This window comes from Quercus suber, unplaced genomic scaffold, assembly GCF_002906115.3.
Source record: "Quercus suber isolate HL8 unplaced genomic scaffold, Cork oak 2.0 scaffold_8, whole genome shotgun sequence".
NCBI lineage: Eukaryota > Viridiplantae > Streptophyta > Magnoliopsida > Fagales > Fagaceae > Quercus > Quercus suber.
In genome coordinates, this window is record NW_027069474.1 from 242,817 (window position 1) to 265,146 (window position 22,330).

At 40.3% G+C, this 22,330-nt stretch overlaps 2 protein-coding genes across 5 annotated transcripts; one reads left to right on the top strand and one right to left on the bottom strand.

Moving 5' to 3' along the window:
• The first annotated feature begins 2,083 nt into the window (after positions 1 to 2,083).
• Positions 2,084 to 3,509, top strand: LOC112010935 (S-adenosylmethionine decarboxylase proenzyme). Its single transcript, XM_024043312.2, has one exon. It carries the CDS (start codon positions 2,221 to 2,223, stop codon positions 3,310 to 3,312), a length of 1,092 nt encoding a protein of 363 aa, XP_023899080.1. The 5' UTR covers positions 2,084 to 2,220; the 3' UTR covers positions 3,313 to 3,509.
• A 1,794-nt stretch (positions 3,510 to 5,303) lies between these two features.
• LOC112010953 (pentatricopeptide repeat-containing protein At5g38730) lies at positions 5,304 to 13,312 on the bottom strand. Of its 4 annotated transcripts, none has more exons than XM_065775298.1 (5): positions 10,749 to 13,312; positions 8,386 to 8,531; positions 7,061 to 7,160; positions 6,487 to 6,565; positions 5,304 to 5,572 (listed from the first exon to the last, which is right to left on the bottom strand). In XM_065775298.1, exon 1 carries the CDS (start codon positions 12,782 to 12,784, stop codon positions 11,000 to 11,002), a length of 1,785 nt encoding a protein of 594 aa, XP_065631370.1. In that variant the 5' UTR covers positions 12,785 to 13,312; the 3' UTR covers positions 5,304 to 5,572; positions 6,487 to 6,565; positions 7,061 to 7,160; positions 8,386 to 8,531; positions 10,749 to 10,999. The 4 variants fall into 4 exon arrangements, with proteins under 4 accessions (XP_065631370.1, XP_065631367.1, XP_023899105.2 ...); XM_065775295.1 differs by lacking the exon at positions 6,487 to 6,565 and adding an exon at positions 7,799 to 7,904; XM_024043337.2 differs by lacking the exon at positions 6,487 to 6,565.
• Between the last annotated feature and the right edge of the window lie 9,018 nt (positions 13,313 to 22,330).

Consider the following 22,330-nt stretch of genomic DNA (forward strand, 5'->3'; position numbering starts at 1 on the left):
AACTAGAAAATGGCCTAAATTGTCTATTTTTAAAATAGTGTAAGGTATTTACTAGCTAAACTTAAATAATTATTGAAATCAATATAAGTACTTTTCTCAACAACAACAACCAAAAACACAAGTATTTTTCTTTTCTTTCATTGAAATCATATTTTAAAAAATTATAATGTATTTTTCAAGAAAATAATTCAACCAAACAAATGAAGAGAGACATATTTTTATTTCTTTTTACAACCAAACAGTTTTTTTTTTACCACAATTTATTTATGTATTTCAAGCTGATTTAGCGAGCTTTTCTTAATCTATCAATCAATATTTTCTGCTTTAAAAAAGAAAAAAATCTTTTTTGTTTTTGAAAAAATACAGCCAAACAATCTCATATAATAATTTGTTAAAAAAAAATTGTTTTTTATTAATTAAAAAAAAATTACTTATCCCTCAAGAAAAGCTTATGGTTTATCCATATTCCTTGACCATATCTATACTATACTATCTTATCAAGCGTGCAAAATATTCCAATCTGGCCGAACTCGTCTGCATATTTAAAGCCTCTCGCTCACCTCTTCAAGCATCACCGAATAAAACTCTTCCAACGCTTTGCGACCAAAACTCTCTACCCCCAGATTTCTAGGGCTCGGTTTCGTCCCTATTCGCCGCAATTAGGGTTTCGATTATACATTTCTGTATTTATTCTTAATCGGTAAGCTCGTGGTTTTCCTTAATTCATTTATCGTTTTGTTTATGCTTTAATAATCTGATTCAGATTTTGCGTTTTCGTTTGGTTTTGATTTGGGATTTTTTTTTTTTCTTCTAGGGTTTTCAGAAAAAGGGGGTTTCCGGAGGATCATCCAGCTCTTGATTACGCATTTTGTATTCGTTGTAAGTATTCTCTTCTTGATTATATATCTTAGTTTTTGGTAATTTTATGTATAAATATGTTTAGGTAATATATGTGATTGAAAAGTTTTTTATCCTTAGGATTTCTTTTTATTTTGTTGTTTGGATGAGATTTGAGAATATGATTCTTGTTTATCAGTGAAAGAATACAACTTTTGACTTTTTGGGTTGTGTTCAATGCATTTTGTAACTTTGCTATCAGTTCTTATTGAGGGTTTTCACTTCATTTCCTTTTATTTAATTTTGTGTGTAAAAATGTATTTCCTGGTATTTTATATCTGGGTCTCTGTATTCATTAAATTATAATTTGGTTTCGGTTTTTCATTTGTCTTGATGTTAGTTTTTGGGAAAAAATTTTTTTTTTCTCTCCTGTTATCTCTGGAGGAAATGGTTTTTTTTTTTTTTAAGAAAAAAGACCCAGTTTACTTGGAAAGAAGCCATTTTACTGATCTGATTTTTGTTGTGTTTTGAAGCACCCTTTTGGTGTATTGACAATATTTTGTTCAGTCTTGATTTTCTGATTGTGTGTTATAATTCAATTTTCTTTTATGGGCTGATGAGTTGTGTTGGGAAGAGTATTGTTTGCTTCTCTTAAATAGTGGGCCTTTCTATTTGTTTTGTCTCTGTCGATTCAATAAGTTATTAATTTTCTTTGAAAGTGAAGGTGGGATTTATTTTAATCTTGTTTTTAGTTTGATGTATTGTTTAACAGATTTATAGTACTTGTTGGGAGGCGTGTATGTACTTTATATAGTGCTATTACTTCTGTCATTGCATCTCCAATTTTTGATGCATATCATTTTCTTCCTGTATTCATTGGGATTTGTGTTATTTTGGTCACAATTATTAGTCCTGGCTAGTGCAGCCTACTCTGTGCAAATTTGGTTTCTTATCTGTTTTTGTGGGTTTGTCAGGCGAAGAGTGAATGAACTAATGGAGTCCAAAGGTGGCAAGAAGAAGTCTAGTAGTAGTAAGTCCTTATTTTATGAAGCTCCCCTCGGCTACAGCATTGAAGACATCCGTCCTGCCGGTGGAATCAAGAAGTTCAGATCTGCTGCTTACTCCAACGTAAGTTGCATGTTACTTGATGTTCACAATTCTTGAGTTTTTTAATACAAAATGATTGGTTTGCTAATGTTATATTATCTTGTGGTGTTTATGTGCAGTGTGCGCGGAAACCATCCTGAGATTACCGGAGTTTTGACATAAACTTTAGGATTTTCATACTGCTAAAATTGCTGTAGTCTTTTCTTTCTTTTCTACTTCACTTGTTCCCTCGTCCTCCTCCGTTTGTGCAACTTTATTTGCTTCCCTTGAGAAAAAATGGCCTCCTTGCCGGTCTCTGCAATTGGATTTGAAGGTTATGAAAAGAGGCTTGAGGTATCTTTCTTTGAGCCAGGTATCTTTGCTGATCCTGGGGGCATGGGCCTCCGTACTTTGTCAAAATCTCAATTGGATGAGATTCTAGGACCAGCTGAATGCACCATTGTTGCTTCTCTGTCAAATGATTACGTTGATTCGTATGTCCTGTCTGAATCTAGCCTTTTTGTGTATCCTTACAAAGTTATTATCAAAACTTGTGGGACCACAAAATTGCTTCTCTCCATTCCAGCCATCCTTAAATTGGCTGAAGCGCTATGTCTTACAGTGAAATCTGTGAGATACACTCGTGGAAGCTTTATTTTTCCTGGAGCTCAGCCATCTCCACATCGGAGCTTCTCAGAAGAAGTAGCTGTTCTTGATAGCTATTTTGGCAAGCTCGGTTTGGGCAGCAAGGCACATGTGATGGGTAGCCCTGAAAAATCACAGAAATGGCATGTTTACTCTGCTTCTGCAGAATTGGCGCGACAGCCAAGCCCTGTTTACACTCTAGAGATGTGCATGATTGGTTTGGACAGAAAGAGGGCATCAGTTTTCTACAAAACAAATGCAGCTTCAGCAGCTCTGATGACTGAGGATTCTGGTATCAGGAAGATTCTTCCTCAATCTGAGATATGTGACTTTGAGTTTGACCCTTGTGGGTACTCCATGAATGCTATTGAAGGTGCTGCAATTTCTACAATCCATGTTACACCAGAAGATGGTTTCAGTTATGCAAGTTTTGAAGCAGTTGGCTATGATTTTGAAGATGTGAATTTGACCCAGATGATCGAGAGGGTTTTGGCTTGCTTTGAACCTACTGCGTTCTCCGTTGCTCTGCATGCTGATAGTGCTGAAATGGAACTTGGAACCAAGTTCCCTCTGGATTTGAAGGAATACCATTGTGGAGAAAAGAGCTGTGATGTGCTTGGATTGGGTGGTGGATCTCTCACCTATTACAGCTGTGTCAGGGCTGAAAGCTGTGCATCTCCTAGATCAATCCTCAAATGCTGCTGGAGCGAGGACGAGAAAGATGAGGAAGTTGAAAAGAACTAGTTATATATGTTTTATTTGTTGCTGAATAAAAGTTGTGGGTTATGTTAGTATTCTCTAATCTCTATGTGGATTATCATTATATGTCGCTGCATGGTCCTCCGCTGTCTTTAAATTGTGTAATAAATGTTGATTCCCTGATCTGGGAAGTGTTGAACCAAGCGTTTTTAATATTATAGTACCTATTTGTGCTGTGATTATCTTATTGCTTTTATCAATGGGTTTTGTTTGGTGTATCAGTTGATTTAATTGGAATCTATTAGGGTTGTCGGATAAAATTTGTTTTTATTTTTATTTTTATTGATTCACATACAGTATTAATTATTAATATAATTTTAAAAAATTAGTAAATATAGAATCCCCATCATCGGAAAAGGCCTGAGTTGTGATTAACTTGAGACCACACATGATCTCACCCACAGGCCTCATCTCATGTTGAGGCCTAGGAGGTCTCTTGGAAAATTTTTGGATGTTCGCGCTTCCTGTATATGAAGAATGCTTGATTTGTTCAAGTTTGGTTTTTATTTTTGTTTTGTTTGAGAAGAGAGTTTGGTACATGTAGAATTGTAGATGCTTGGGAGCTTGCTCCAAAAAGCTTTATTTGTCTCATGTGATTGATGTGGGATGGCCAGTGCCGTAATTTTGAACGCAAGAACAACCATTAAAAGGTGTATGCCTTACAAGTTACAACATACAAGGTCATCGCACTCGTTCTTCAANTTGCTTGGATTGGGTGGTGGATCTCTCACCTATTACAGCTGTGTCAGGGCTGAAAGCTGTGCATCTCCTAGATCAATCCTCAAATGCTGCTGGAGCGAGGACGAGAAAGATGAGGAAGTTGAAAAGAACTAGTTATATATGTTTTATTTGTTGCTGAATAAAAGTTGTGGGGTTATGTTAGTATTCTCTAATCTCTATGTGGATTATCATTATATGTCGCTGCATGGTCCTCCGCTGTCTTTAAATTGTGTAATAAATGTTGATTCCCTGATCTGGGAAGTGTTGAACCAAGCGTTTTTAATATTATAGTACCTATTTGTGCTGTGATTATCTTATTGCTTTTATCAATGGGTTTTGTTTGGTGTATCAGTTGATTTAATTGGAATCTATTAGGGTTGTCGGATAAAATTTGTTTTTATTTTTATTTTTATTGATTCACATACAGTATTAATTATTAATATAATTTTAAAAAATTAGTAAATATAGAATCCCCATCATCGGAAAAGGCCTGAGTTGTGATTAACTTGAGACCACACATGATCTCACCCACAGGCCTCATCTCATGTTGAGGCCTAGGAGGTCTCTTGGAAAATTTTTGGATGTTCGCGCTTCCTGTATATGAAGAATGCTTGATTTGTTCAAGTTTGGTTTTTATTTTTGTTTTTGTTTGAGAAGAGAGTTTGGTACATGTAGAATTGTAGATGCTTGGGAGCTTGCTCCAAAAAGCTTTATTTGTCTCATGTGATTGATGTGGGATGGCCAGTGCCGTAATTTTGAACGCAAGAACAACCATTAAAAGGTGTATGCCTTACAAGTTACAACTTACAAGGTCATCGCACTCGTTCTTCAAGCATAAACTCCGATGAATTATCCTGAACCACAATATGACTAGACTTTGATTTTGTGTAAAGGAGTTGTGCGTGCGTGCGTGTGTGTGTGTATTCCCTTTTATTTGCTAACAATTTTTTTTCCTTTTTTGAGGAACATTGCATCATTGTAACTTGACATAATTGCGATATTGCATAAAAGGAAATAAAAAAGACGACCAATTAAAATTAGGCTAGTGAAAAAGGAAGACAATACTTTAGTGAGAGAATGGAATTTCTAGTGAGGGCTAGGAAGTTTTTATAAGTGGTAATATATACTAGCTTGATAAATTATTAACCCCTCTTGCTGCCAAATAACCTTTTTTGGTGTGTTTTTTTTAGGTAGATAGTGAGGAGAGAGGTGAGGCTCGAACTACAAAATCATAAAACATGACAGTACCACTGGACTATCACTTGAACTCCATAACTTCCATACAACTAGGTTAAATCACATTGCAAATCCGGTCCAAAATATATGCATTAATTACTCATTTTTCTATTAATTATCCAAAATAAAAGGACTACAAATTTGTTAACTTTCTGATGCTTCAGCTGCTGGCTTTTATTTGTACTTTGTACTGTGTCTTGTTCAGTAAGATCGAAACTTCCTAGTAACAACTCTCAATTGATGTATTCGCTTTTAACCTGCTCAAACTTTCTTTGTAACATCATGATCTCTGCAAGAAAAATAGAAATATAAGCCATGTATCAGTTGCACCACACTAGACACACACACACACACACACATATCAGGACCATTACTATTCAGAAAAATAAGGAAAATAGATTTTAACTGGAAAGTGTCACCTGCATATGCCATAGTTTATAATTTTTTTGATTAGGACAGAAGAAAACAAAGAACCTATCTTAAACGCATTTATATATGTATGCTATATTCTTTCTTATTACATTAAACAACCAATTAGACATGGAATCAGCTACATGCTTGTTACGCATTATATACGTCTCATATTCATATTACAAACCATATGCCATGATAATGATGCACTCATAGGCGTGTTTGTGCCGAGTATATATATACCGAATTCACCGAAACTAAATTTCAAACAACACCCTTGAATACTGCCTCAGCAAAAGCTATAATGATCTTGAAAATGGATTTGAAAAAACACCTTAATGTAAATGTTTGACTTGGATTATCCCTATAGAACAGCAGAGGCAAACTATATTGCAAGGACACTCGGAGGCCTCAAGACAAGTGAATCACAGTATGCAGTTTTTGGATGTGTGCGGGTGTTACAAACAACGAAACTTTATCCTTTGAATTCTTTTACCTTATTTGGTTTATGTGAAACTTTTTAAATTTTTTTTTCAAGTACAAGTATATTTTAGCCACTTTTAGCAAAAAGCAATTAGCAAAAAGCCAAATAAACTAATGCTAAATGGACACTAGGACAAAAGTAAGAGTGAGCCTCATAAATAATAGGTGAAAAAAAAGAAAACGACCTGTGAGATTTTATTAATGTGCAAGATATCAATTCTATAGACACCTTCTCAATATGTACTAGAAGAAAACTTTCCATGAAAATACATGAATCCCTAATGTTAACAGCACATGAGCAACACCAACCTGATACATGGTGATGGATGCAAGTGTACATTTCCCTTTGACAAAATCAAGTGCTAGTCTTGCAGACAAAGGTTAGATGCTGCAATATGTGGCATTTATTTAACCAACAAGCATTCCCCTTCAACGAAAATTGTGCACAAATGTAAAAGAGCACAGTACATCAACCGTTTGAATGTCTTTATAATCAAACCATGAAAATTGTGCTTTGTTCAGGCACAAAAATTCATGTGTATGTGAATATAACTTTGTCCAATTTGAGCCACACAATGATTTGTACAAGTGCAAGTAGAAAACTGTTCTTTTGGAGCATAAGTTATAATGGTGGTAGATATAGCATAATAAAAAGACATTATGGTTCTCCCTCCGAAATTTTATTCTAGCATTTTACTTATCCAAAAAAAAAAAAAAAAGACATTATGGTTGAATATCAAATTAAGAATTACTGACAGAGATACAGCGGAGAATACCATATTTTTTTAGGTAATAATAACTTTATTGATAAAATACTACTTCATGTACGATGAAAACAAAGAGGCCTATAAAAAATAATAAATAAATAAACAGAGGAGAATACCTGTTCTAGCTGGGCCTCAAGAGCAGTTGTAAAGTCATCATTTTTTTTTGCGGCAGAACCTTCAACCCTGGTCTACTTTGGTGGTATTCCGTAATCCATTCTGCAGTTCAAGAAGTTTTCAATAAGAAAACAATGACATGAAAAATAACCATAAAAATAAATTAAAAATAGCAAAATACAGTTAGAATTATCCTCAAAATAAAACTGATTATCCATATTAACTTCAGTCAATGACTGTTTTAATCAATTTTCAACATTGAACTATAGCTTGCAAATGTCACCATCATGGTAGCTAACAGTGGAATCAGATAATGTAGATAACCCTAATATCTGATTTAGGCAGATTCTGACAGTCTTTTTTTGTTCAATAATTTTCATTGTTGGTGGTCAAAGTTCTTTTGTTACCTTTCTGTAAGTACCTTGGACATCTGGTACATTAACCCTCTCTCTCTCTCTCTCTCTCTCTCTCTCTCTCTATTTTTTTTTTTTTGGGATAAGTAACCCTTTCTCTTTCTATAGTTGTAATCTTTTTCATAATCACTTTTCCACCCAAAAAAATCCGTTTCATGCTACTAGATATGAAAAGTTGAATGCATATAGATAAGATGAATGTCCCAGATTCGCTAGTTCATACTTTTCATTCCTTTTCAATAGTCTTCATCCCTAGAAGAGATTTGGATAAAAATCATCGGAATCCACTTTAAACTTTTACTTTGCTCATTTATGAACTATGCTTACTGAGAATTGAGAACTATATGTTGCCACTAGATTGTGAGCAATTGAACACATAAAAGCATATGCCCTGAAATTCATACATTTCACCCTTTTGAGCAGCCCTCATTCCCTGGAGAGAGATGACAAACTACAACTTGAGTAAGAAAAGGAGAAAAAAAATATCTCAAGTTAATGAGATAATATGACCACAAAAGCATATAATCAAGTAATACACTACAGGCAATGGCATTGATAATTCAAAAACATCTCCACAGCCACTAAATCTTTGAGGTATCCAAGAAGAACAGGAAAATTGCAAAATCAGATAGTTCTAGGCAGAAAGAATCCATTAAGAAAAATTTTGCCTTAACATGATTCATTTTGAAAAGAAAAAGGCATAGCATTTATCATCTAAACTTAAAAATTTATGAACACACCATGTTGGTCATCAAATTCAAGTCCATCCACAGTGTTTCTTTACTGATTTTGTTCTATTTTTCTTCCTTGATGACTCTTTCATTTTCCTTTCTGTGATTGTCTGACCCAAAATAATAATAATAATAATAATAATATAGAAAAGATTCTTTCAGATGTAAAGCTCTTCAACATACCATTAGCATGTAAAAACCACGTTCAGCTTCAATATAGCTCCGAACAGCTTTGCTAGTGTCAATATCATTTCACTTTTCTCTTTTTAGCTTCTTCTTTCATGCATGTTCGTTGTTGTCCCTTTCCACTTCCTTACGTAAATTTCCATCTGGAAACAACAAAAAACACCTACTTCTCAGTACTTCACCAGCAATATATATCGAGCAAATATGTATTGCAAGGAGGAAATCAGGGCCAAAATCTAGGAAATTTACATTAAAAATAAGATGGTCAGATACAAGTATGATATACCCCCCAAACCCGTGGCAATTTTACACTGGCCTTTCACACTAAAGACAACTTTTTTCAAAAAGGCACCAGAATTGCATTAATATTTTCACATGAATTGTATCCATCTGTCAATGGATCCATTGGATGAATTACAATAATGAGTCCAATTACATTGCTTATGATCCTATTAAGTCTATGACACAAGATCTGAAAATTACCCAGACTATCTGAGTTATGATTATTTCAAAGATATTGCATTGATATATCAACTTTCCCAAAACCTGAAACCTTTTGCTTTCTTCAAGAACCTATTTGAAGTGCTCTTTCTTTTACTCAATTACTCGTGAGGTAGCAAAGGTAAGGGAAAATACAATGTAATACATTTTTAAAACATTTGCAACTTTTCAATCAACAAGTAAAACACGCTGAAGACTCTGATAGATTCTGTAGTGTACATTCTATGCCTTGTTGATTTGTTACTTCTGTCTACAAAATTGCAAGTGCTGATAGAATTGGCCAGTTAGACAATAGTTTTTTTTTTTTCTAAAATCAGATTATGCCCATAAACTTGCATCAGTATCCAAATATTATAGTATGCCTTTTTGGGAAAGTAGATATATCAATGCAATATCTTTGAAATAATCATAGTTAATATATCATAGTACCTTATAGTGAAAAAGGCATACTACCAATGCAATATGAAAAAGGCATATATTAAAAGGCATACTATGAAAAAGTTTGGTATTGCATAACAAGATTTTTCTAGATCATGTGAAAAAGGCATACTACCAATGCAATATGAAAAAGGTACCATGAAAAAGGCATATATTAAATGGCATACTACATCATATGCCCGTTAGACAATAATTTATATGCAATACCTTATAGTAAAAAAGGCATACTACATCATAGTTAATATTTGAAATCACAATCCCATACCAAAATGTTAATTGCAAATCACAAACATCTTGTTAAGTTTACATAATCAAATCCTTCCTATTTTCACATTTTTGAACAATTGCTCAAAATTTTCAAAGCAGCTGATGGAACCGCCACATTAGAATAGCAAAATGGATAAAATCAAGGTGGAAAAAACACAAATTAAGAAACATTCTGATACTGCAGCTGATAAACTATAGAAAACAAGGGAAAAAACTCATCTTTTGCAATCAAGAGGCCTTATCACACATACCCAAAAGCCATTTCAACAAATGGAAACAAAAAAAGAAGTGTTAAATTATCAAGCTCAAAGTGTAAATTAATAAGAAAAAACAGCACAAAAGTCACAAACCCTTTTCGGGCATGTCAGGATTTCCCTTTTGAAGTTTCTTAATCTTTTGCTTTTTTCTTCTGGTCTTTCTGCAATTCCTGCTTTTCTCTGTCTGTGTATGTGGTGGCTATGGAGGTCTATTGAGAAACGGAGAAGAGAAATACAGAGCTGGTTTAGGGCACCACTGCACCTATTGTTTGGGTTTTGTTTTTAGGTTCCATCAATGGGTAATAAGTCCAAGTCCAATAGCATTTCATATTAGGAATAAATCACAATGGACCCAGATATTCATGAAATATCCCCTTTACCCCCAGTTTCCTCTCCCTCTCTAACCAGTCCCCAGTCCTCACAGTCACACTCCCACCCCATTTAATTTTTTCCTTTATTTTTATGTCATATTTTACATAATGTCTAGATTAATTACAGCTATTTATCTTCTTCTTTTTATTGATAATGAGTGACTTTATTTAAAAGAAAGAAAATAAAAATACAAGCCACATCCCAAGTACACAGGAAGTGTACCATTAGAAGTGAAAAGGGTCAACAGAAAGTGCACACATCTAAAAACTCTACAAACGAAGAGAAAGACAGATCACTCAAAATACATATTATTTATAGTGCGTATACTCTAAGTTGTAAAATTTTGTGATGGACACCTTATACAATATCAATTTGTAATGTCTATCTACTGTTTAAATCTGTGTATAAACATTACCAGGATGCAAAACAATGATGCAATTCCAGCGACAAGAATGGCTGTAAGATGGTTACGTGATCACAAAGGATATAATTATTCAAATTTGGAAATAAGCTCCATGACTCCACCTTTAAGTGATGAGGATGCATAGACATGCTTGGAGTGAGCACATTGCACTCCTTAAAACGATACATTTCCAGCATATCAGGTTCCCCACAATTAGATATTTGGCTGAAAAACGCTAGGTGAGACCAGTTATTATGGTGTAAAATCAACAAAAGTTACAACAGGCTAGAATCATGAAGGATTCGTATTGTCATGACCTACTAGCATGACCAGAATTTTAGTTTCAAACATCAGATGCATCTACAAGCTTCCTCTACGAGGGAACATTCATCTGCTCCATTTTCTTAATAATATTTTTGGACATTAAGCCTCTCTCAACCACATGATCCCAAAAAAGACGTAAGATGTTGCTGTCACCAAGATAAGAAGCACTGAACGATTTATAGAGTTTAAGTGTTATCTTCAACCTCCTTATAGCCATTTCATCTAACATCTTTGAAGCAACAGATGCCTTCCCTGCTTTCAAGTAAGCATATGCCAGAGTAGTGTATACAATGCTGTCTCCTGATATGCCCTTCCCTTGCATAATACTGAATATTTTTTCAGCAGAGTCCAATCTTTCCCTCTTACATAGCCTTCTTATCAGTGCCCTGTACACTGAGACATCGACACAAAGGCCTCTCTGCACTAGCTCATCCGGGAGTCTTAGAACTGCATCTTCATTGTCTCGGTTGCAAAAAGCATCTATAATCCATGAGTAAGTGCAGTAACTTGGAGAAAATTCTGAATCAAGCATGCTAAACAAATGCTCTTTAGCACTGTCCATCTCCTGGACTTTGCAGAATCCATGAATCAGAGCTTTGTATGTAAACTGGTCCAGCTTCAATCCAGCCTCCAACAGTTTGTTCTTCACTTTTAATGCAGACCTCATATCTCCTATCTTGCAGTAAGCATTAATCAACGTGTTACATGTCACATTGTCAGGTACAATTTTCCTCTCGTTCATCTCATTCAAGAGCATATTTGCATCCCTTATCCTGCCTTCTTCACACAACTTGCGTAGAATTGAATTATAAGTAACAACTTCAGGGTACAAGCCCTTAGCCTCCATCACCTTGCGCAATCTTAAAGCTTCCTCAAGGTCATTTACTCTGCAATATCCATCAATCAAAGTAGTGTACGTCACATGATTGGGAGTAGCACCTTTAATTTCCTGGAAGAGCTTTACAGCCTCTCTCATTCTACCTTCTCTACAAAATCCATAAATAAGGGAATTAAAAGTCACAATATTAGGACTTATTCCTCCTCTTTCCATTCTATCTTGTACACCCAAAGCCTCATAGTGCATACTCCTCTTGCAGTACAATGAGATCAATGTATTATATGTAACAAGATCAGGAAAAACACACTTCAATTCCATCTCACTCAACAGCTCTTCTGCCTTCTCCAAATCCCCAGACTTGCAACAGGCATGAATTAAAACATTATAAATGTGTAAATTCGGAACAACCCCTATCCGCACCATCTTCTTATAAACTTTCCATACCATATCAGTCAACCTATCCTTTATTAAACAATTCAAAAGCACAGTACAAGCATGCAAGTGAGGCTTGAACCCATGCACCCTCATGTGCTCAAACACTTGAATTGCATCCTGGGTCATCCTTGAATTACCATAATATATCACAAGCCAGCTTAAAACATGAGAATTCAAATCCGGGTCATCATAACTCCTCACCAAAGCATTCAAAACTGAGGGTGACGATAGAAAATCCTTGCGTGCAATTTTCTCAAGCAAGCCTTGTGCAGTTTTGAAGTGCTTGTGCTTAGTGAGGATGTGAACCATTGTCCACGAACATTGCAGAGAGTGATTATAGTTAGGAACCGATTCAACCCACTTGAAAAATGCCCAAGAAAGTGGGGGACCATGATTGTTATTATAAAGTGAGGGTTGCAGGAGTACCTGGTGAATGGTTGTTGAGGTAAGAGTGGAACCAATCTTGGGTTTCAAGAGATTGTGCCATTGACCCTTTACTATAATTGCACACACACTTTGAACTAACTGGGTCTCACTAGCTAAAGAAACTAAAGCAGCCATGTTTAATATTATCTTTTAAGGCTATGACTTATAACGGAGTTGATTAATTCCTATGCAGGAAAAAAAAAAATTGTGGCCGTGTGGGTGTCACATTTTTGATCAGTTGGTTCTGTTTTTGATGAATTCTTGGTTCTGTTTCACAACTGACACGGCAATTTGCCTGCAGTGCCCGTTTTGTATGCGTACGGGACACAGCTGCACGCGTCCTTCCCTTTTTTCAATAATCGGACACTGCCGGGACACGGCTGCACGCGGCAAAAGGAGGAAAAAAAAAAAAGAGTAAAAATCCTAACCTGAAACGCTGCGTTTTGAGATCATCCCTTGAACCCAAAATCAGTTTCCTCTCTCTCTCTCGATCTCTCTTCTTCTCTCAGTCTCACTCTCTCACGCCGATCTCCTCTGGCTCTTCTTCTTTTCCTTCTTCTTCGGCCAAATACGCCCTTACGTATTTTACAGTTTTCGCCTTTTGCCCCACTTGGGAATTGGGTACTTTGGGAGATACCGGTGCGCTTCGTAGAGCGGTAACCAACTTATGATATTTTCAGTTTTTAAACAATCTTATACACTTTTACCCTCAAATATATTTCAAAAAATTATAAACAATATTACTCAAACTTTTCTATCAAATTGGCTATAAGTTGAAGAAATTATAAAGTCTTCTAGTATATAAGTAATGTGATATATCATTTCATTAAAAAACTTCTATTTGTTTAAAATTACTGAGTCAGTAATTAATTTATGTTTAAAAAAAAATTCTAACTAACAATTTTAAACGCATAAAAGTTTTTTAGTAAAATGATGGACCACATCACTTGTCCACCATGCGGAACTTATAATTTTTCCGTAAGTTGACAGGTAGCATTTCAAATTTTTTAAGCGAAAGTAGTCTTTGTATTTTCATTTTGATTTTGTTATTATTTCAGTATTTAAAAACAGAAAATCATTTCTATTTTTATTTCCACCGTCAACTCATTAACATAAAACTCCTACATGTGTCTTATTTGCAAGGTAAATGCAGAAATAGCTAATAAAATATTTTAGTTGGCATTTTTTAAATGACACATCAACATTTTAATTTTTTAAATTAGGTACAGTTTTTAAAATAATTTTTTTTTAAGAAATTAAATTATAAAAAAACTTAAATCTAATTTAATTAAAAAAAAATGTTGTTACTTTTCATTATTTTTTGTAAGATCATTACAACTTGTTCTTCATGTTCTTCCCAAATCAAGCCCAGATCACAAGAACACAAACGAAAAAAAGAAGAAAAAATTAAATTAAATACTAACAAGAAGGATGAAGAACAATGAACCCAATCCAAACACCAAACCCAAATTCATCACAATCACCCAACACCATCAACAAAACCCAATTGCCCAAATTCATCAAACCTCAGAGAGAGTTTGGCTTAGATCGGTGGTGCATGGTGGAGAAGAAGGCCGAGCTTGTGAACTCTGACCATGGAGCTACAGTAGAGAGAAAATTTGAGATCAGATAGAGATTCTGTCCATGGAGGGTGAAGAGAGAGAGAGAGAGAGAGGGAGAGAGTTAGAGATAGAGAAAGTGTAGAGATTATTTTAAAATCTAATTATTTACGAGGTTAAAGAAAAAGAAAAATAATTAAAAAGATAATGATTTTTTTTAAGAAATTGTGGGGCCAGAAAATCGGGTAGCCCTAGCCCACTCCAAGCCAAGCCCAAACGGCCCACGCCGAGGATGCATGATGGGTCCGAGGATGACCCTGTCCTCGAGCGTCCGAGGCCTCGGAAAAACACGAGGACTACCCTACCAAAGGACTCCTGGAATATCCGAGGAGGAGAGGGCCCAGTGCCACGCGTTGGCAACAGAAATACGGAGAAGGGGCAAGCCCTGGACGGACTGTCACCTCGGCATTGAATGCGCTCACCTAACCCTTCTGGCCGCATTAATGGGGATGTAACCCCTTGACAGGGCAATATCAATCAATGTGAGCCCCCTGAGCACGGATATGACCTCTGACGGGACAGACGGTCAGGAGGGAGGCCAATAGATGATCAACAGGAGGATGATAAGAGGGATATATAAGAAATGAGAGCAAAGTGTAAAAAGGAGTTTTTGGGAGAGGAAAAACCTCCTCGGCCATTGTCCGAGGAGCATCCCCTAGTTGTAAATTGTTCTTAGTATCTTTCAATAAAAGAAAAGTAGTTTATGCCTCATGCACGCCGGTGAGCGCCTAAACTTTCAACCCACTCTCTACAAATTTATTGTTATGGGTTCGTTGGGCCTGGGGAAACCCATATCTTTTAAGTTACAACAAAAAACGACCCTACAATTGGCGCCGTCTGTGGGGAGGATTAGTGCACTGACCGACGCAATAGGCGATCGTTCTAAGTAATCATTCGACGGAAGATTGGTGGTGATTCCAACAAAAAAAAAAAAGAAGAAGAAAAAGAACTACCAGACAAACGTTGCAGAAAAATAAAAAGCCCGAAATAGAAGATTTTGCAGAAACGAAAATGAACTTCATGTTACTTTATTAAATCAAAGGGGTACAACATACAAACAGAGGCTCAGGCAGGCGTGTTTCAAAACTACTCCTACAAGCTAATCCTACAAACAGAAGCCCAGGTGGACCCGTCCTAAAACTAGCTAGAGGGAAGTGTCAACCCGTGCTTTTATTGGCATCAAGAGAATGGGAGAGCTTGACAATAGGATGCAGGAAGGAGGCTGGCTTGTTTCAAGGTCACCAACAACTCTTTTCTCGGTGCGGCGGAGCTTGAACAAAGCAAGGAGTAGATGCAGGGGCACCGGGACGCCCTCCCCCGTGATGTTCCCTTGATTCTCTCCAATCTTCATGAGCGTTGGCCGTTGGAGACGGTAACACTCGGGCACCAGCCATGACGGGAGTTCGCGCGTCTCCTCCGTCGGAGGTACACTCCAGGGAGAGACATTAGGTACTTCAGCGACATCCCTCCTGGCCACCGTGCACAGCACTGTCAGTGTTACGCCTAGACTCTGCCGCGCCGGAAGCCCAGTGGGGGCTGCAGTTACAACGGCTCTTGGTACGGATGTCCTCACACCCGCCCAAAGCCGCCCCATATCTGCCAACTCAGGTCACAATTCTGGCGGGGTTATTAAAGGGGCTTGGGGAACTGAAAAGGCGTGTTTCTGTTTGTGTTGGGAAGTTCATGGAGTATGGAGAAACCATCTCCCCGGAAAGTCTTATATAGAGGATGAAGGTTGGTGAGAATTAATCCACACAGAATTCAAAAGGAGAATTATCAGCAGTGCTAATCACGAAGCTACCAAATTCCAAAGGGACCGTAAGCTGCTGGATTTGTGTTGATTCTCGAGGACATTAATGAAGGCACGCCTCGCACACCGAAACGTCAAGTGCAGAGCGCGAGCGGCCAAAGGACGCCTCGTAAATGAAAAAGACAGGGACTCGAGCTGGAGGCGAAGTCAACGCCACGTGTAAGATCATAGTCCGACCCAAGGAGGAATCGTTTCCAATAAAGCGGACCGAGGACAAACCCCTTCATACAGAGAAATGGAAGCGTTAGACAGAACCAAGGCATTTCATGGTCCTCGGACTCAAGCCTATGGGGAAACTAACCGCTCAGCTATACTTGGGTACTAGACAGAACCAAGGTATACGTACCAGGAGCCTGACAAGCCTATGGGGAAACTAACCGCTCGGTTATACCTGGGTACTAGACAGAACCAAGGTATTGCATGGTCCTCGAACTTAAGCCTATGGGGAAACTAGATACTTACAGAGAAATAAGCGTTAGACAGAACCAAGACATTGCATGGTCCTCGAACTCAAGCCTATGGGGAAACTAACCGCTCGGTTATACCTGGGTACTAGACAGAACCAAGGTATTGCATAGTTCTCGGACTCAAACCTATGGGGAAACTAGATACTTATAGAGAAATAAGCGTTAGACAGAACCAAGGCATTGCATGGTCCTCGGACTCAAGCCTATGGAGAAACTAACCGCTCCGCTATACCTGGGTACTAGACAGAACCAAGGTATTGCATGGTCTTCGGACTCAAACCTATGGGGAAACTAGATACTTACAGAGAAATAAGCGTTAGACAGAACCAAGGCATTGCATGGTCCTCGGACTCAAGCCTATGGGGAAACTAACTGCTCTGCTATACCTGGGTACTAGACAGAACCAAGGTATTGCATGGTCCTCGGACTCAAACCTATGGGAAAACTAGATACTTACAGAGAAATAAGCGTTAGACAGAACCAAGGCATTGCATGGTCCTCGGACTCAAGCCTATGGGGAAACTAACCGCTCGGTTATACCTGGGTACTAAACAGAACCAAGGTATTGCATGGTCCTCGGACTCAAACCTATGGAGAAACTAGATACTTACAGAGAAATAAGTGTTAGACAAAACCAAGACATTGCATGGTCCTCGGACTCAAGCCTATGGGGAAACTAACCACTCAGTTATACCTGTGTACTAGACAGAACCAAGGTATTGCATGGTCCTCGGACTCAAACCTATGGGGAAACTAGATACTTATAGAGAAATAAGCGTTAGACAGAACCAAGGCATTGCATGGTCCTCGGACTCAAGCCTATGGGGAAACTAACCGCTCGGTTATACCTGGGTACTAGACAGAACCAAGGTATTGCATGGTCCTCGGACTCAAACCTATGGGGAAACTAGATACTTACAGAGGAATGGAGGCGTTAGACAGAACCAAGGCATTGCATGGTCCTCGGACTCAAGCCTATGGGGAAACTAACCGCTCAGCTATACCTGGGTACTAGACAGAACCAAGGTATTGCATGGTCCTCGGACTTAAACCTATGGGAAAACTAGATACTTACAGAGAAATGGAAGCGTTAGACAGAACCAAGGCATTGCATGGTCCTCGGACTCAAGCCTATAGGGAAACTAACCGCTCAGCTATATCTGGGTACTAGACAGAACCAAGGTATTGCATGGTCCTCGGACTCAAACTTATGGGGAAACTAGATACTTACAGATAAATAAGCGTTAGACAGAACCAAGGTATTGCATAGTCCTCGAACTCAAGCCTATGGGGAAACTAACCGCTCGGTTATACCTGGGTACTAGACAGAACCAAGGTATTGCATGGTCCTCGGACTCAAACCTATGGGGAAACTAGATACTTACAGAGAAATAAGCGTTAGACAGAACTAAGGCATTGCATGGTCCTCGGACTCAAGCCTATGGGAAAACTAACCGCTCAGCTATACCTGGGTACTAGACAGAACCAAGGTATCGCATGGTCCTCGGATTCAAACCTATGGGGAAACTAGATACTTACAGAGAAATGGAGGCGTTAGACAGAACCAAGGCATTGCATGGTCCTCGGACTCAAGCCTATGGGGAAACTAACCGTTCAGCTATACCAGGGTACTAGACAGAGCCAAGGTATTGCATGGTCCTCGGACTCAGGCCTATAGGGAGATCAACTACAAAATATCCCAAGTTAGGAAAGGATCAAGCCCCACCTAGCCCTTGAGACGTAAGAGGGCTGCCCATGCATACGTTCTCTCCCCTTATCATCGTTACTGGCGCAATTGGCCGACATACAATTCAAGCTAAAATCGTGCAGATCAAAGGAAAAGAGGAAAAGTAGGTAGCGTGCACACAAATAAGCCTTTGAAATAAATAGAAAGGAAGATTAAATTCGCATTACAATAATGAGTCCGTAAAAGTTGCATGGCAAGAGCCACAGTGCACAGAGGAGAAGCACGACAAAATAAAATAAAACAACGTGAAAGTAGGACGAGCCGAGACGCCGAGGAGCCTACTCTTTTTGCTCAGGCTGGGCAGGGGCAACCCCTGACCCCTCCGAGCCCTGGCTTGAAGGGAGGGACTGCAAGGGTGCAGCGAGAGCAGCTGTTTCCTTGGTAGCGGGGGTTTGATCATCGGACGGGATCTCCACTATCTCTTGGGGCACCTCCTCGCTCGAATGCTCCCTTAGTTCAGCAGCCCCCACCGCTTCAGCAATCTCCCCAACCTTAGGGACATTAGGGGCTACCTCGCGGATAGCAGGGGGGTAGTACACGTTCTCTGCCTTCCACAGGGCGGACGAAGCTTCCACCCCGGCTTGTTTGAGGGCCTCAGCCCAGACCTGGGAGCAGTATTGCCTACATACCCCTGGGACTTGAACTTTGTAGAGGGCCTCTACCGCGGCCACCCCATCGGCGTAGGCTGTGGCCTCAGCATCCTCCTTGGCAGTCAGGGCCATCTCCCTGCCATAGTCCGCCTCGTCCTTAGCCCGCCGCGCTTGGTCTCTGGCCCATTCTGCCTCCCTCTGGGCCCCCTCGGTCTTTGTCACCTTAGCCTGCAGATCTGCGATCAGATCCTTCACGATCTTCAATTGCTCCTGCGCCTAGCCCAAGCGCCTTGTCTGCTCCTTAGCCTGGTTCTGGGCACCCTCAAGACCAGACAGGGCACTGTCCCGCTCCCTGGTCACCGCCTTCAAATCCTTTCGGGCCTTGGCGAAGTCAGCCTCGAAATTCTTCAGAGCCCGGGTAGCCTCAAAGCGCCAATCACGCTCCTTGTTGAGAGCCTTCCTCTGGTCGTTCGCCGCCCCCTCCAACTTAAAGATAGCCTGGACAACCTGCCAGAATAACCAATACGCTATAAGCCCAATAAAAGAAAAAGAGCGGGCGAAGAGTCGAAGTTATAGCCTTTACCATCCCCACATATCGCTTGAGGCTAAGGAAGACCTGCTCGCTCGTCAAAGAGTTAAGCTCAGCCATGTCCACCGGGAGCAGCAGGCTCCTCTCCAGCGCATCGGCCACGCGCGCACCTTCGCCCTCATTGAAGTCCCTTAGGGAGGCGTTATCCCTCAAGGGCTCCCCACGGAGCATCGGGGCTAGGAGCCAAGCCTGAGCCTCAGAAGAGGTGGTGTCGACTACCTGCCTCTCCTGGCTCTTGTCGCCTATTTTGAGCTGCTTGGACGGCCGCAGAGTAGTGTCTTCCTCCTGCGAGGACACCGTCTTATCCTCCACAGGCCTCTTACCTTTATCCTTCTTCTTCTTGGGGCCGGCAGGCACGGACCCAGAGGGGTGAGCGCGTCTGAGAAGGAGGAGGAGGGAGCTTCTGCTGAGCAGAAGTCGACCTAGTCTTCAGAGGTGGAGTGGGAAGTTTCTACTGGGACTCCCCTGGTTGGCCCTCAATCAGGTCCAGCAGGGTGGTGGTGGGCTTCCTCTTGTAACCCATTCTCGGTCGAGGAGAGGCTTTTGAAGCAAGGAGGTCTGCTTCGGTCAAATTGGGATCACCCAAGTCCCCGGGAGGGTCCTCAGATTGATCAAGCTGAGCGAAGGCGTCAAACGCATCCCCTTCCCCCTCTGGAGTTTCCTCGGGGGCCTCGACGAGCGGTTGGGAAGAAGAGGGGACGGCTAGTGTGACAGCTTCCTGGTCAGAGGGCTCCTCGGGGAATGAAAATCCGTCCTCGATCACAGTAATCCTCTGAAGCCGAGGACCGCCGGCTCGGATGACGTGCTTCAGAACCGGGAACGATTTCTGGGCAGGTTTATACCCCAAAATTACGTGAGCGGCCCTAACCTGATTGTCGTCCTCGTTTATATACACTGACGCCCTCAGTACCTTCTGCAAGTCTTCCTGGTTGACTAGAGGGAAGTGACGCTCAAAAGTGTGTGGGTCTGCAAGCGGAAAGCACCACCGCGTTAGTAAAAAAAAAAGGGGGAAGAAAAAAGACGAGAACTTGAAACCCCTCCTGTTTCCCACTGCCCCACTTGGTATTCCCTCTGTTGTTGGGCAGTGAAGGCCATCGTGCCACTCCCCTGACACGATGAGGAAATCCTCGTTGAACCCCTTGTTGGACTTGAGGAGGCACTTAATGAGCCGTACCCTATCGTCTCTCATCTTCAGGTAAGACGACTTGCCCTTAAGAAGCTGAAGGTTGTAACACCAGTTCACGTCGTGGTGGGTCAACCTCAGCCCCATCTTCTCGTTCAGGGCGTCTACACAACCCAGAATCCTAAAGACGTTTATCCCACACTAGATGGGGGCCAACCGGAAGTGCGTGAGGTAACCCCTCATCACCGGCCCCATAGGGATCGTCATCCCCCCTTCAAGGAAGGCGACAATGGGAATTACCACCTCGCCCTCCTGTCTGTGTATGCGTCAATTCCCGTCCTCACAATATCTCAGACCTACATTGCCAGGAATTCGGTAGTCAGTGATGAATTTCTCCATCGCCTTCTCAGTATCGACGTATTTCTTAAACCTACCCATCCCGGTTGACACCTAAAAGAACTAAGAGAGAACAGGCGAAGTAGAAGAAAGAGCAGAGAGAGAGAGAGCTCAGAGAGGAATAAAGCGACTTACTAAAGAGAAGGAGCTCCTCGGACAGGCTTTTTGTGCTGGAGGTGCGAGAGTGTGACTGAACTCAGGAGGGGCGCACGAGAATTCTTGATTACAAATGAGAAACAGGAAGAAACGGTTCGTACGGGTATTTATACCCCAAATCGAGGAACCATGCGGGTTTTCTCGCCCATAAATGCGAGACAAACCTCCACCGTTGGATGGATAACGCCTCATTAGACGTGGGGAGCACAAAGCCGTCTGAATTTAATGATGGGCACGTTACGTGCTCCGAAACGTCAGCAACATGCCTTGAGCAGATGAATGGACCCCAGTACTGACGTGGGGGGTAAAGCCGAGGGTGTCAAAATCCTTCTCCCCGCTCGAGAATGCGTGCAACAAGATTTTGAAGGGCTATTGTAGGCCCAGAAAATCGGGTAGCCCTGGCCCACTCCAAGCCAAGCTCAAACGGCCCACGCTGAGGATGCATGATGGGTCCGAGGATGACCCTGTCCTCGGGCGTCTGAGACCTCGGAAAAACACGAGGACCACCCTACCAAAGGACTCTTGGAATATCCGAGGAGGAGAGGGCCCAGTGCTCCGCGTTGACAACAGAAATACGGAGAAGGGGCAAGCCCGGGGCGGACTGTCACCTCGGCATTGAATGCGCTTACCTAACCCTTTTGGCCGCATTAATAGGAATGTAACCCCTTGACAGGGCAATATCGATCAGTGTGAGGCCCCTGAGCACGGATATGACCTCTGACGGGACAGACGGTCAGGAGGGAGGCCAATAGATGATCAATAGGAGGATGATAAGAGGGATATATAAGAAAGGAGAGCAAAGTGTAAAAAGGAGTTTTTGGGAGAGGAAAAACCTCCTCGGCCATTGTCCGAGGAGCATCTCCCAGTTGTAAATTGTTCTTAGTATCTTTCAATAAAAGAAAAGTAGTTTATGCCTCATGCACGCCGGTGAGCGCCTAAACCTTCAACCCACTCTTTACAAATTTATTGTTCTGGGTTCGTTGGGCCTGGGGGAACCCATATTTTTTGGGCTACAACAAAAAACGACCCTACAGAAATAATTTTAATTAAATTAGATTTAAGTCTTTTTTTTTTAATTTAATTTCTTTTTTCATTTTCTGACGTGGCTTTTTAAAAAATAAAATAAAATGTTGATGTGTCATTTAAAAAATGCCAACTAAAATATTTTATTATTATATTACTAA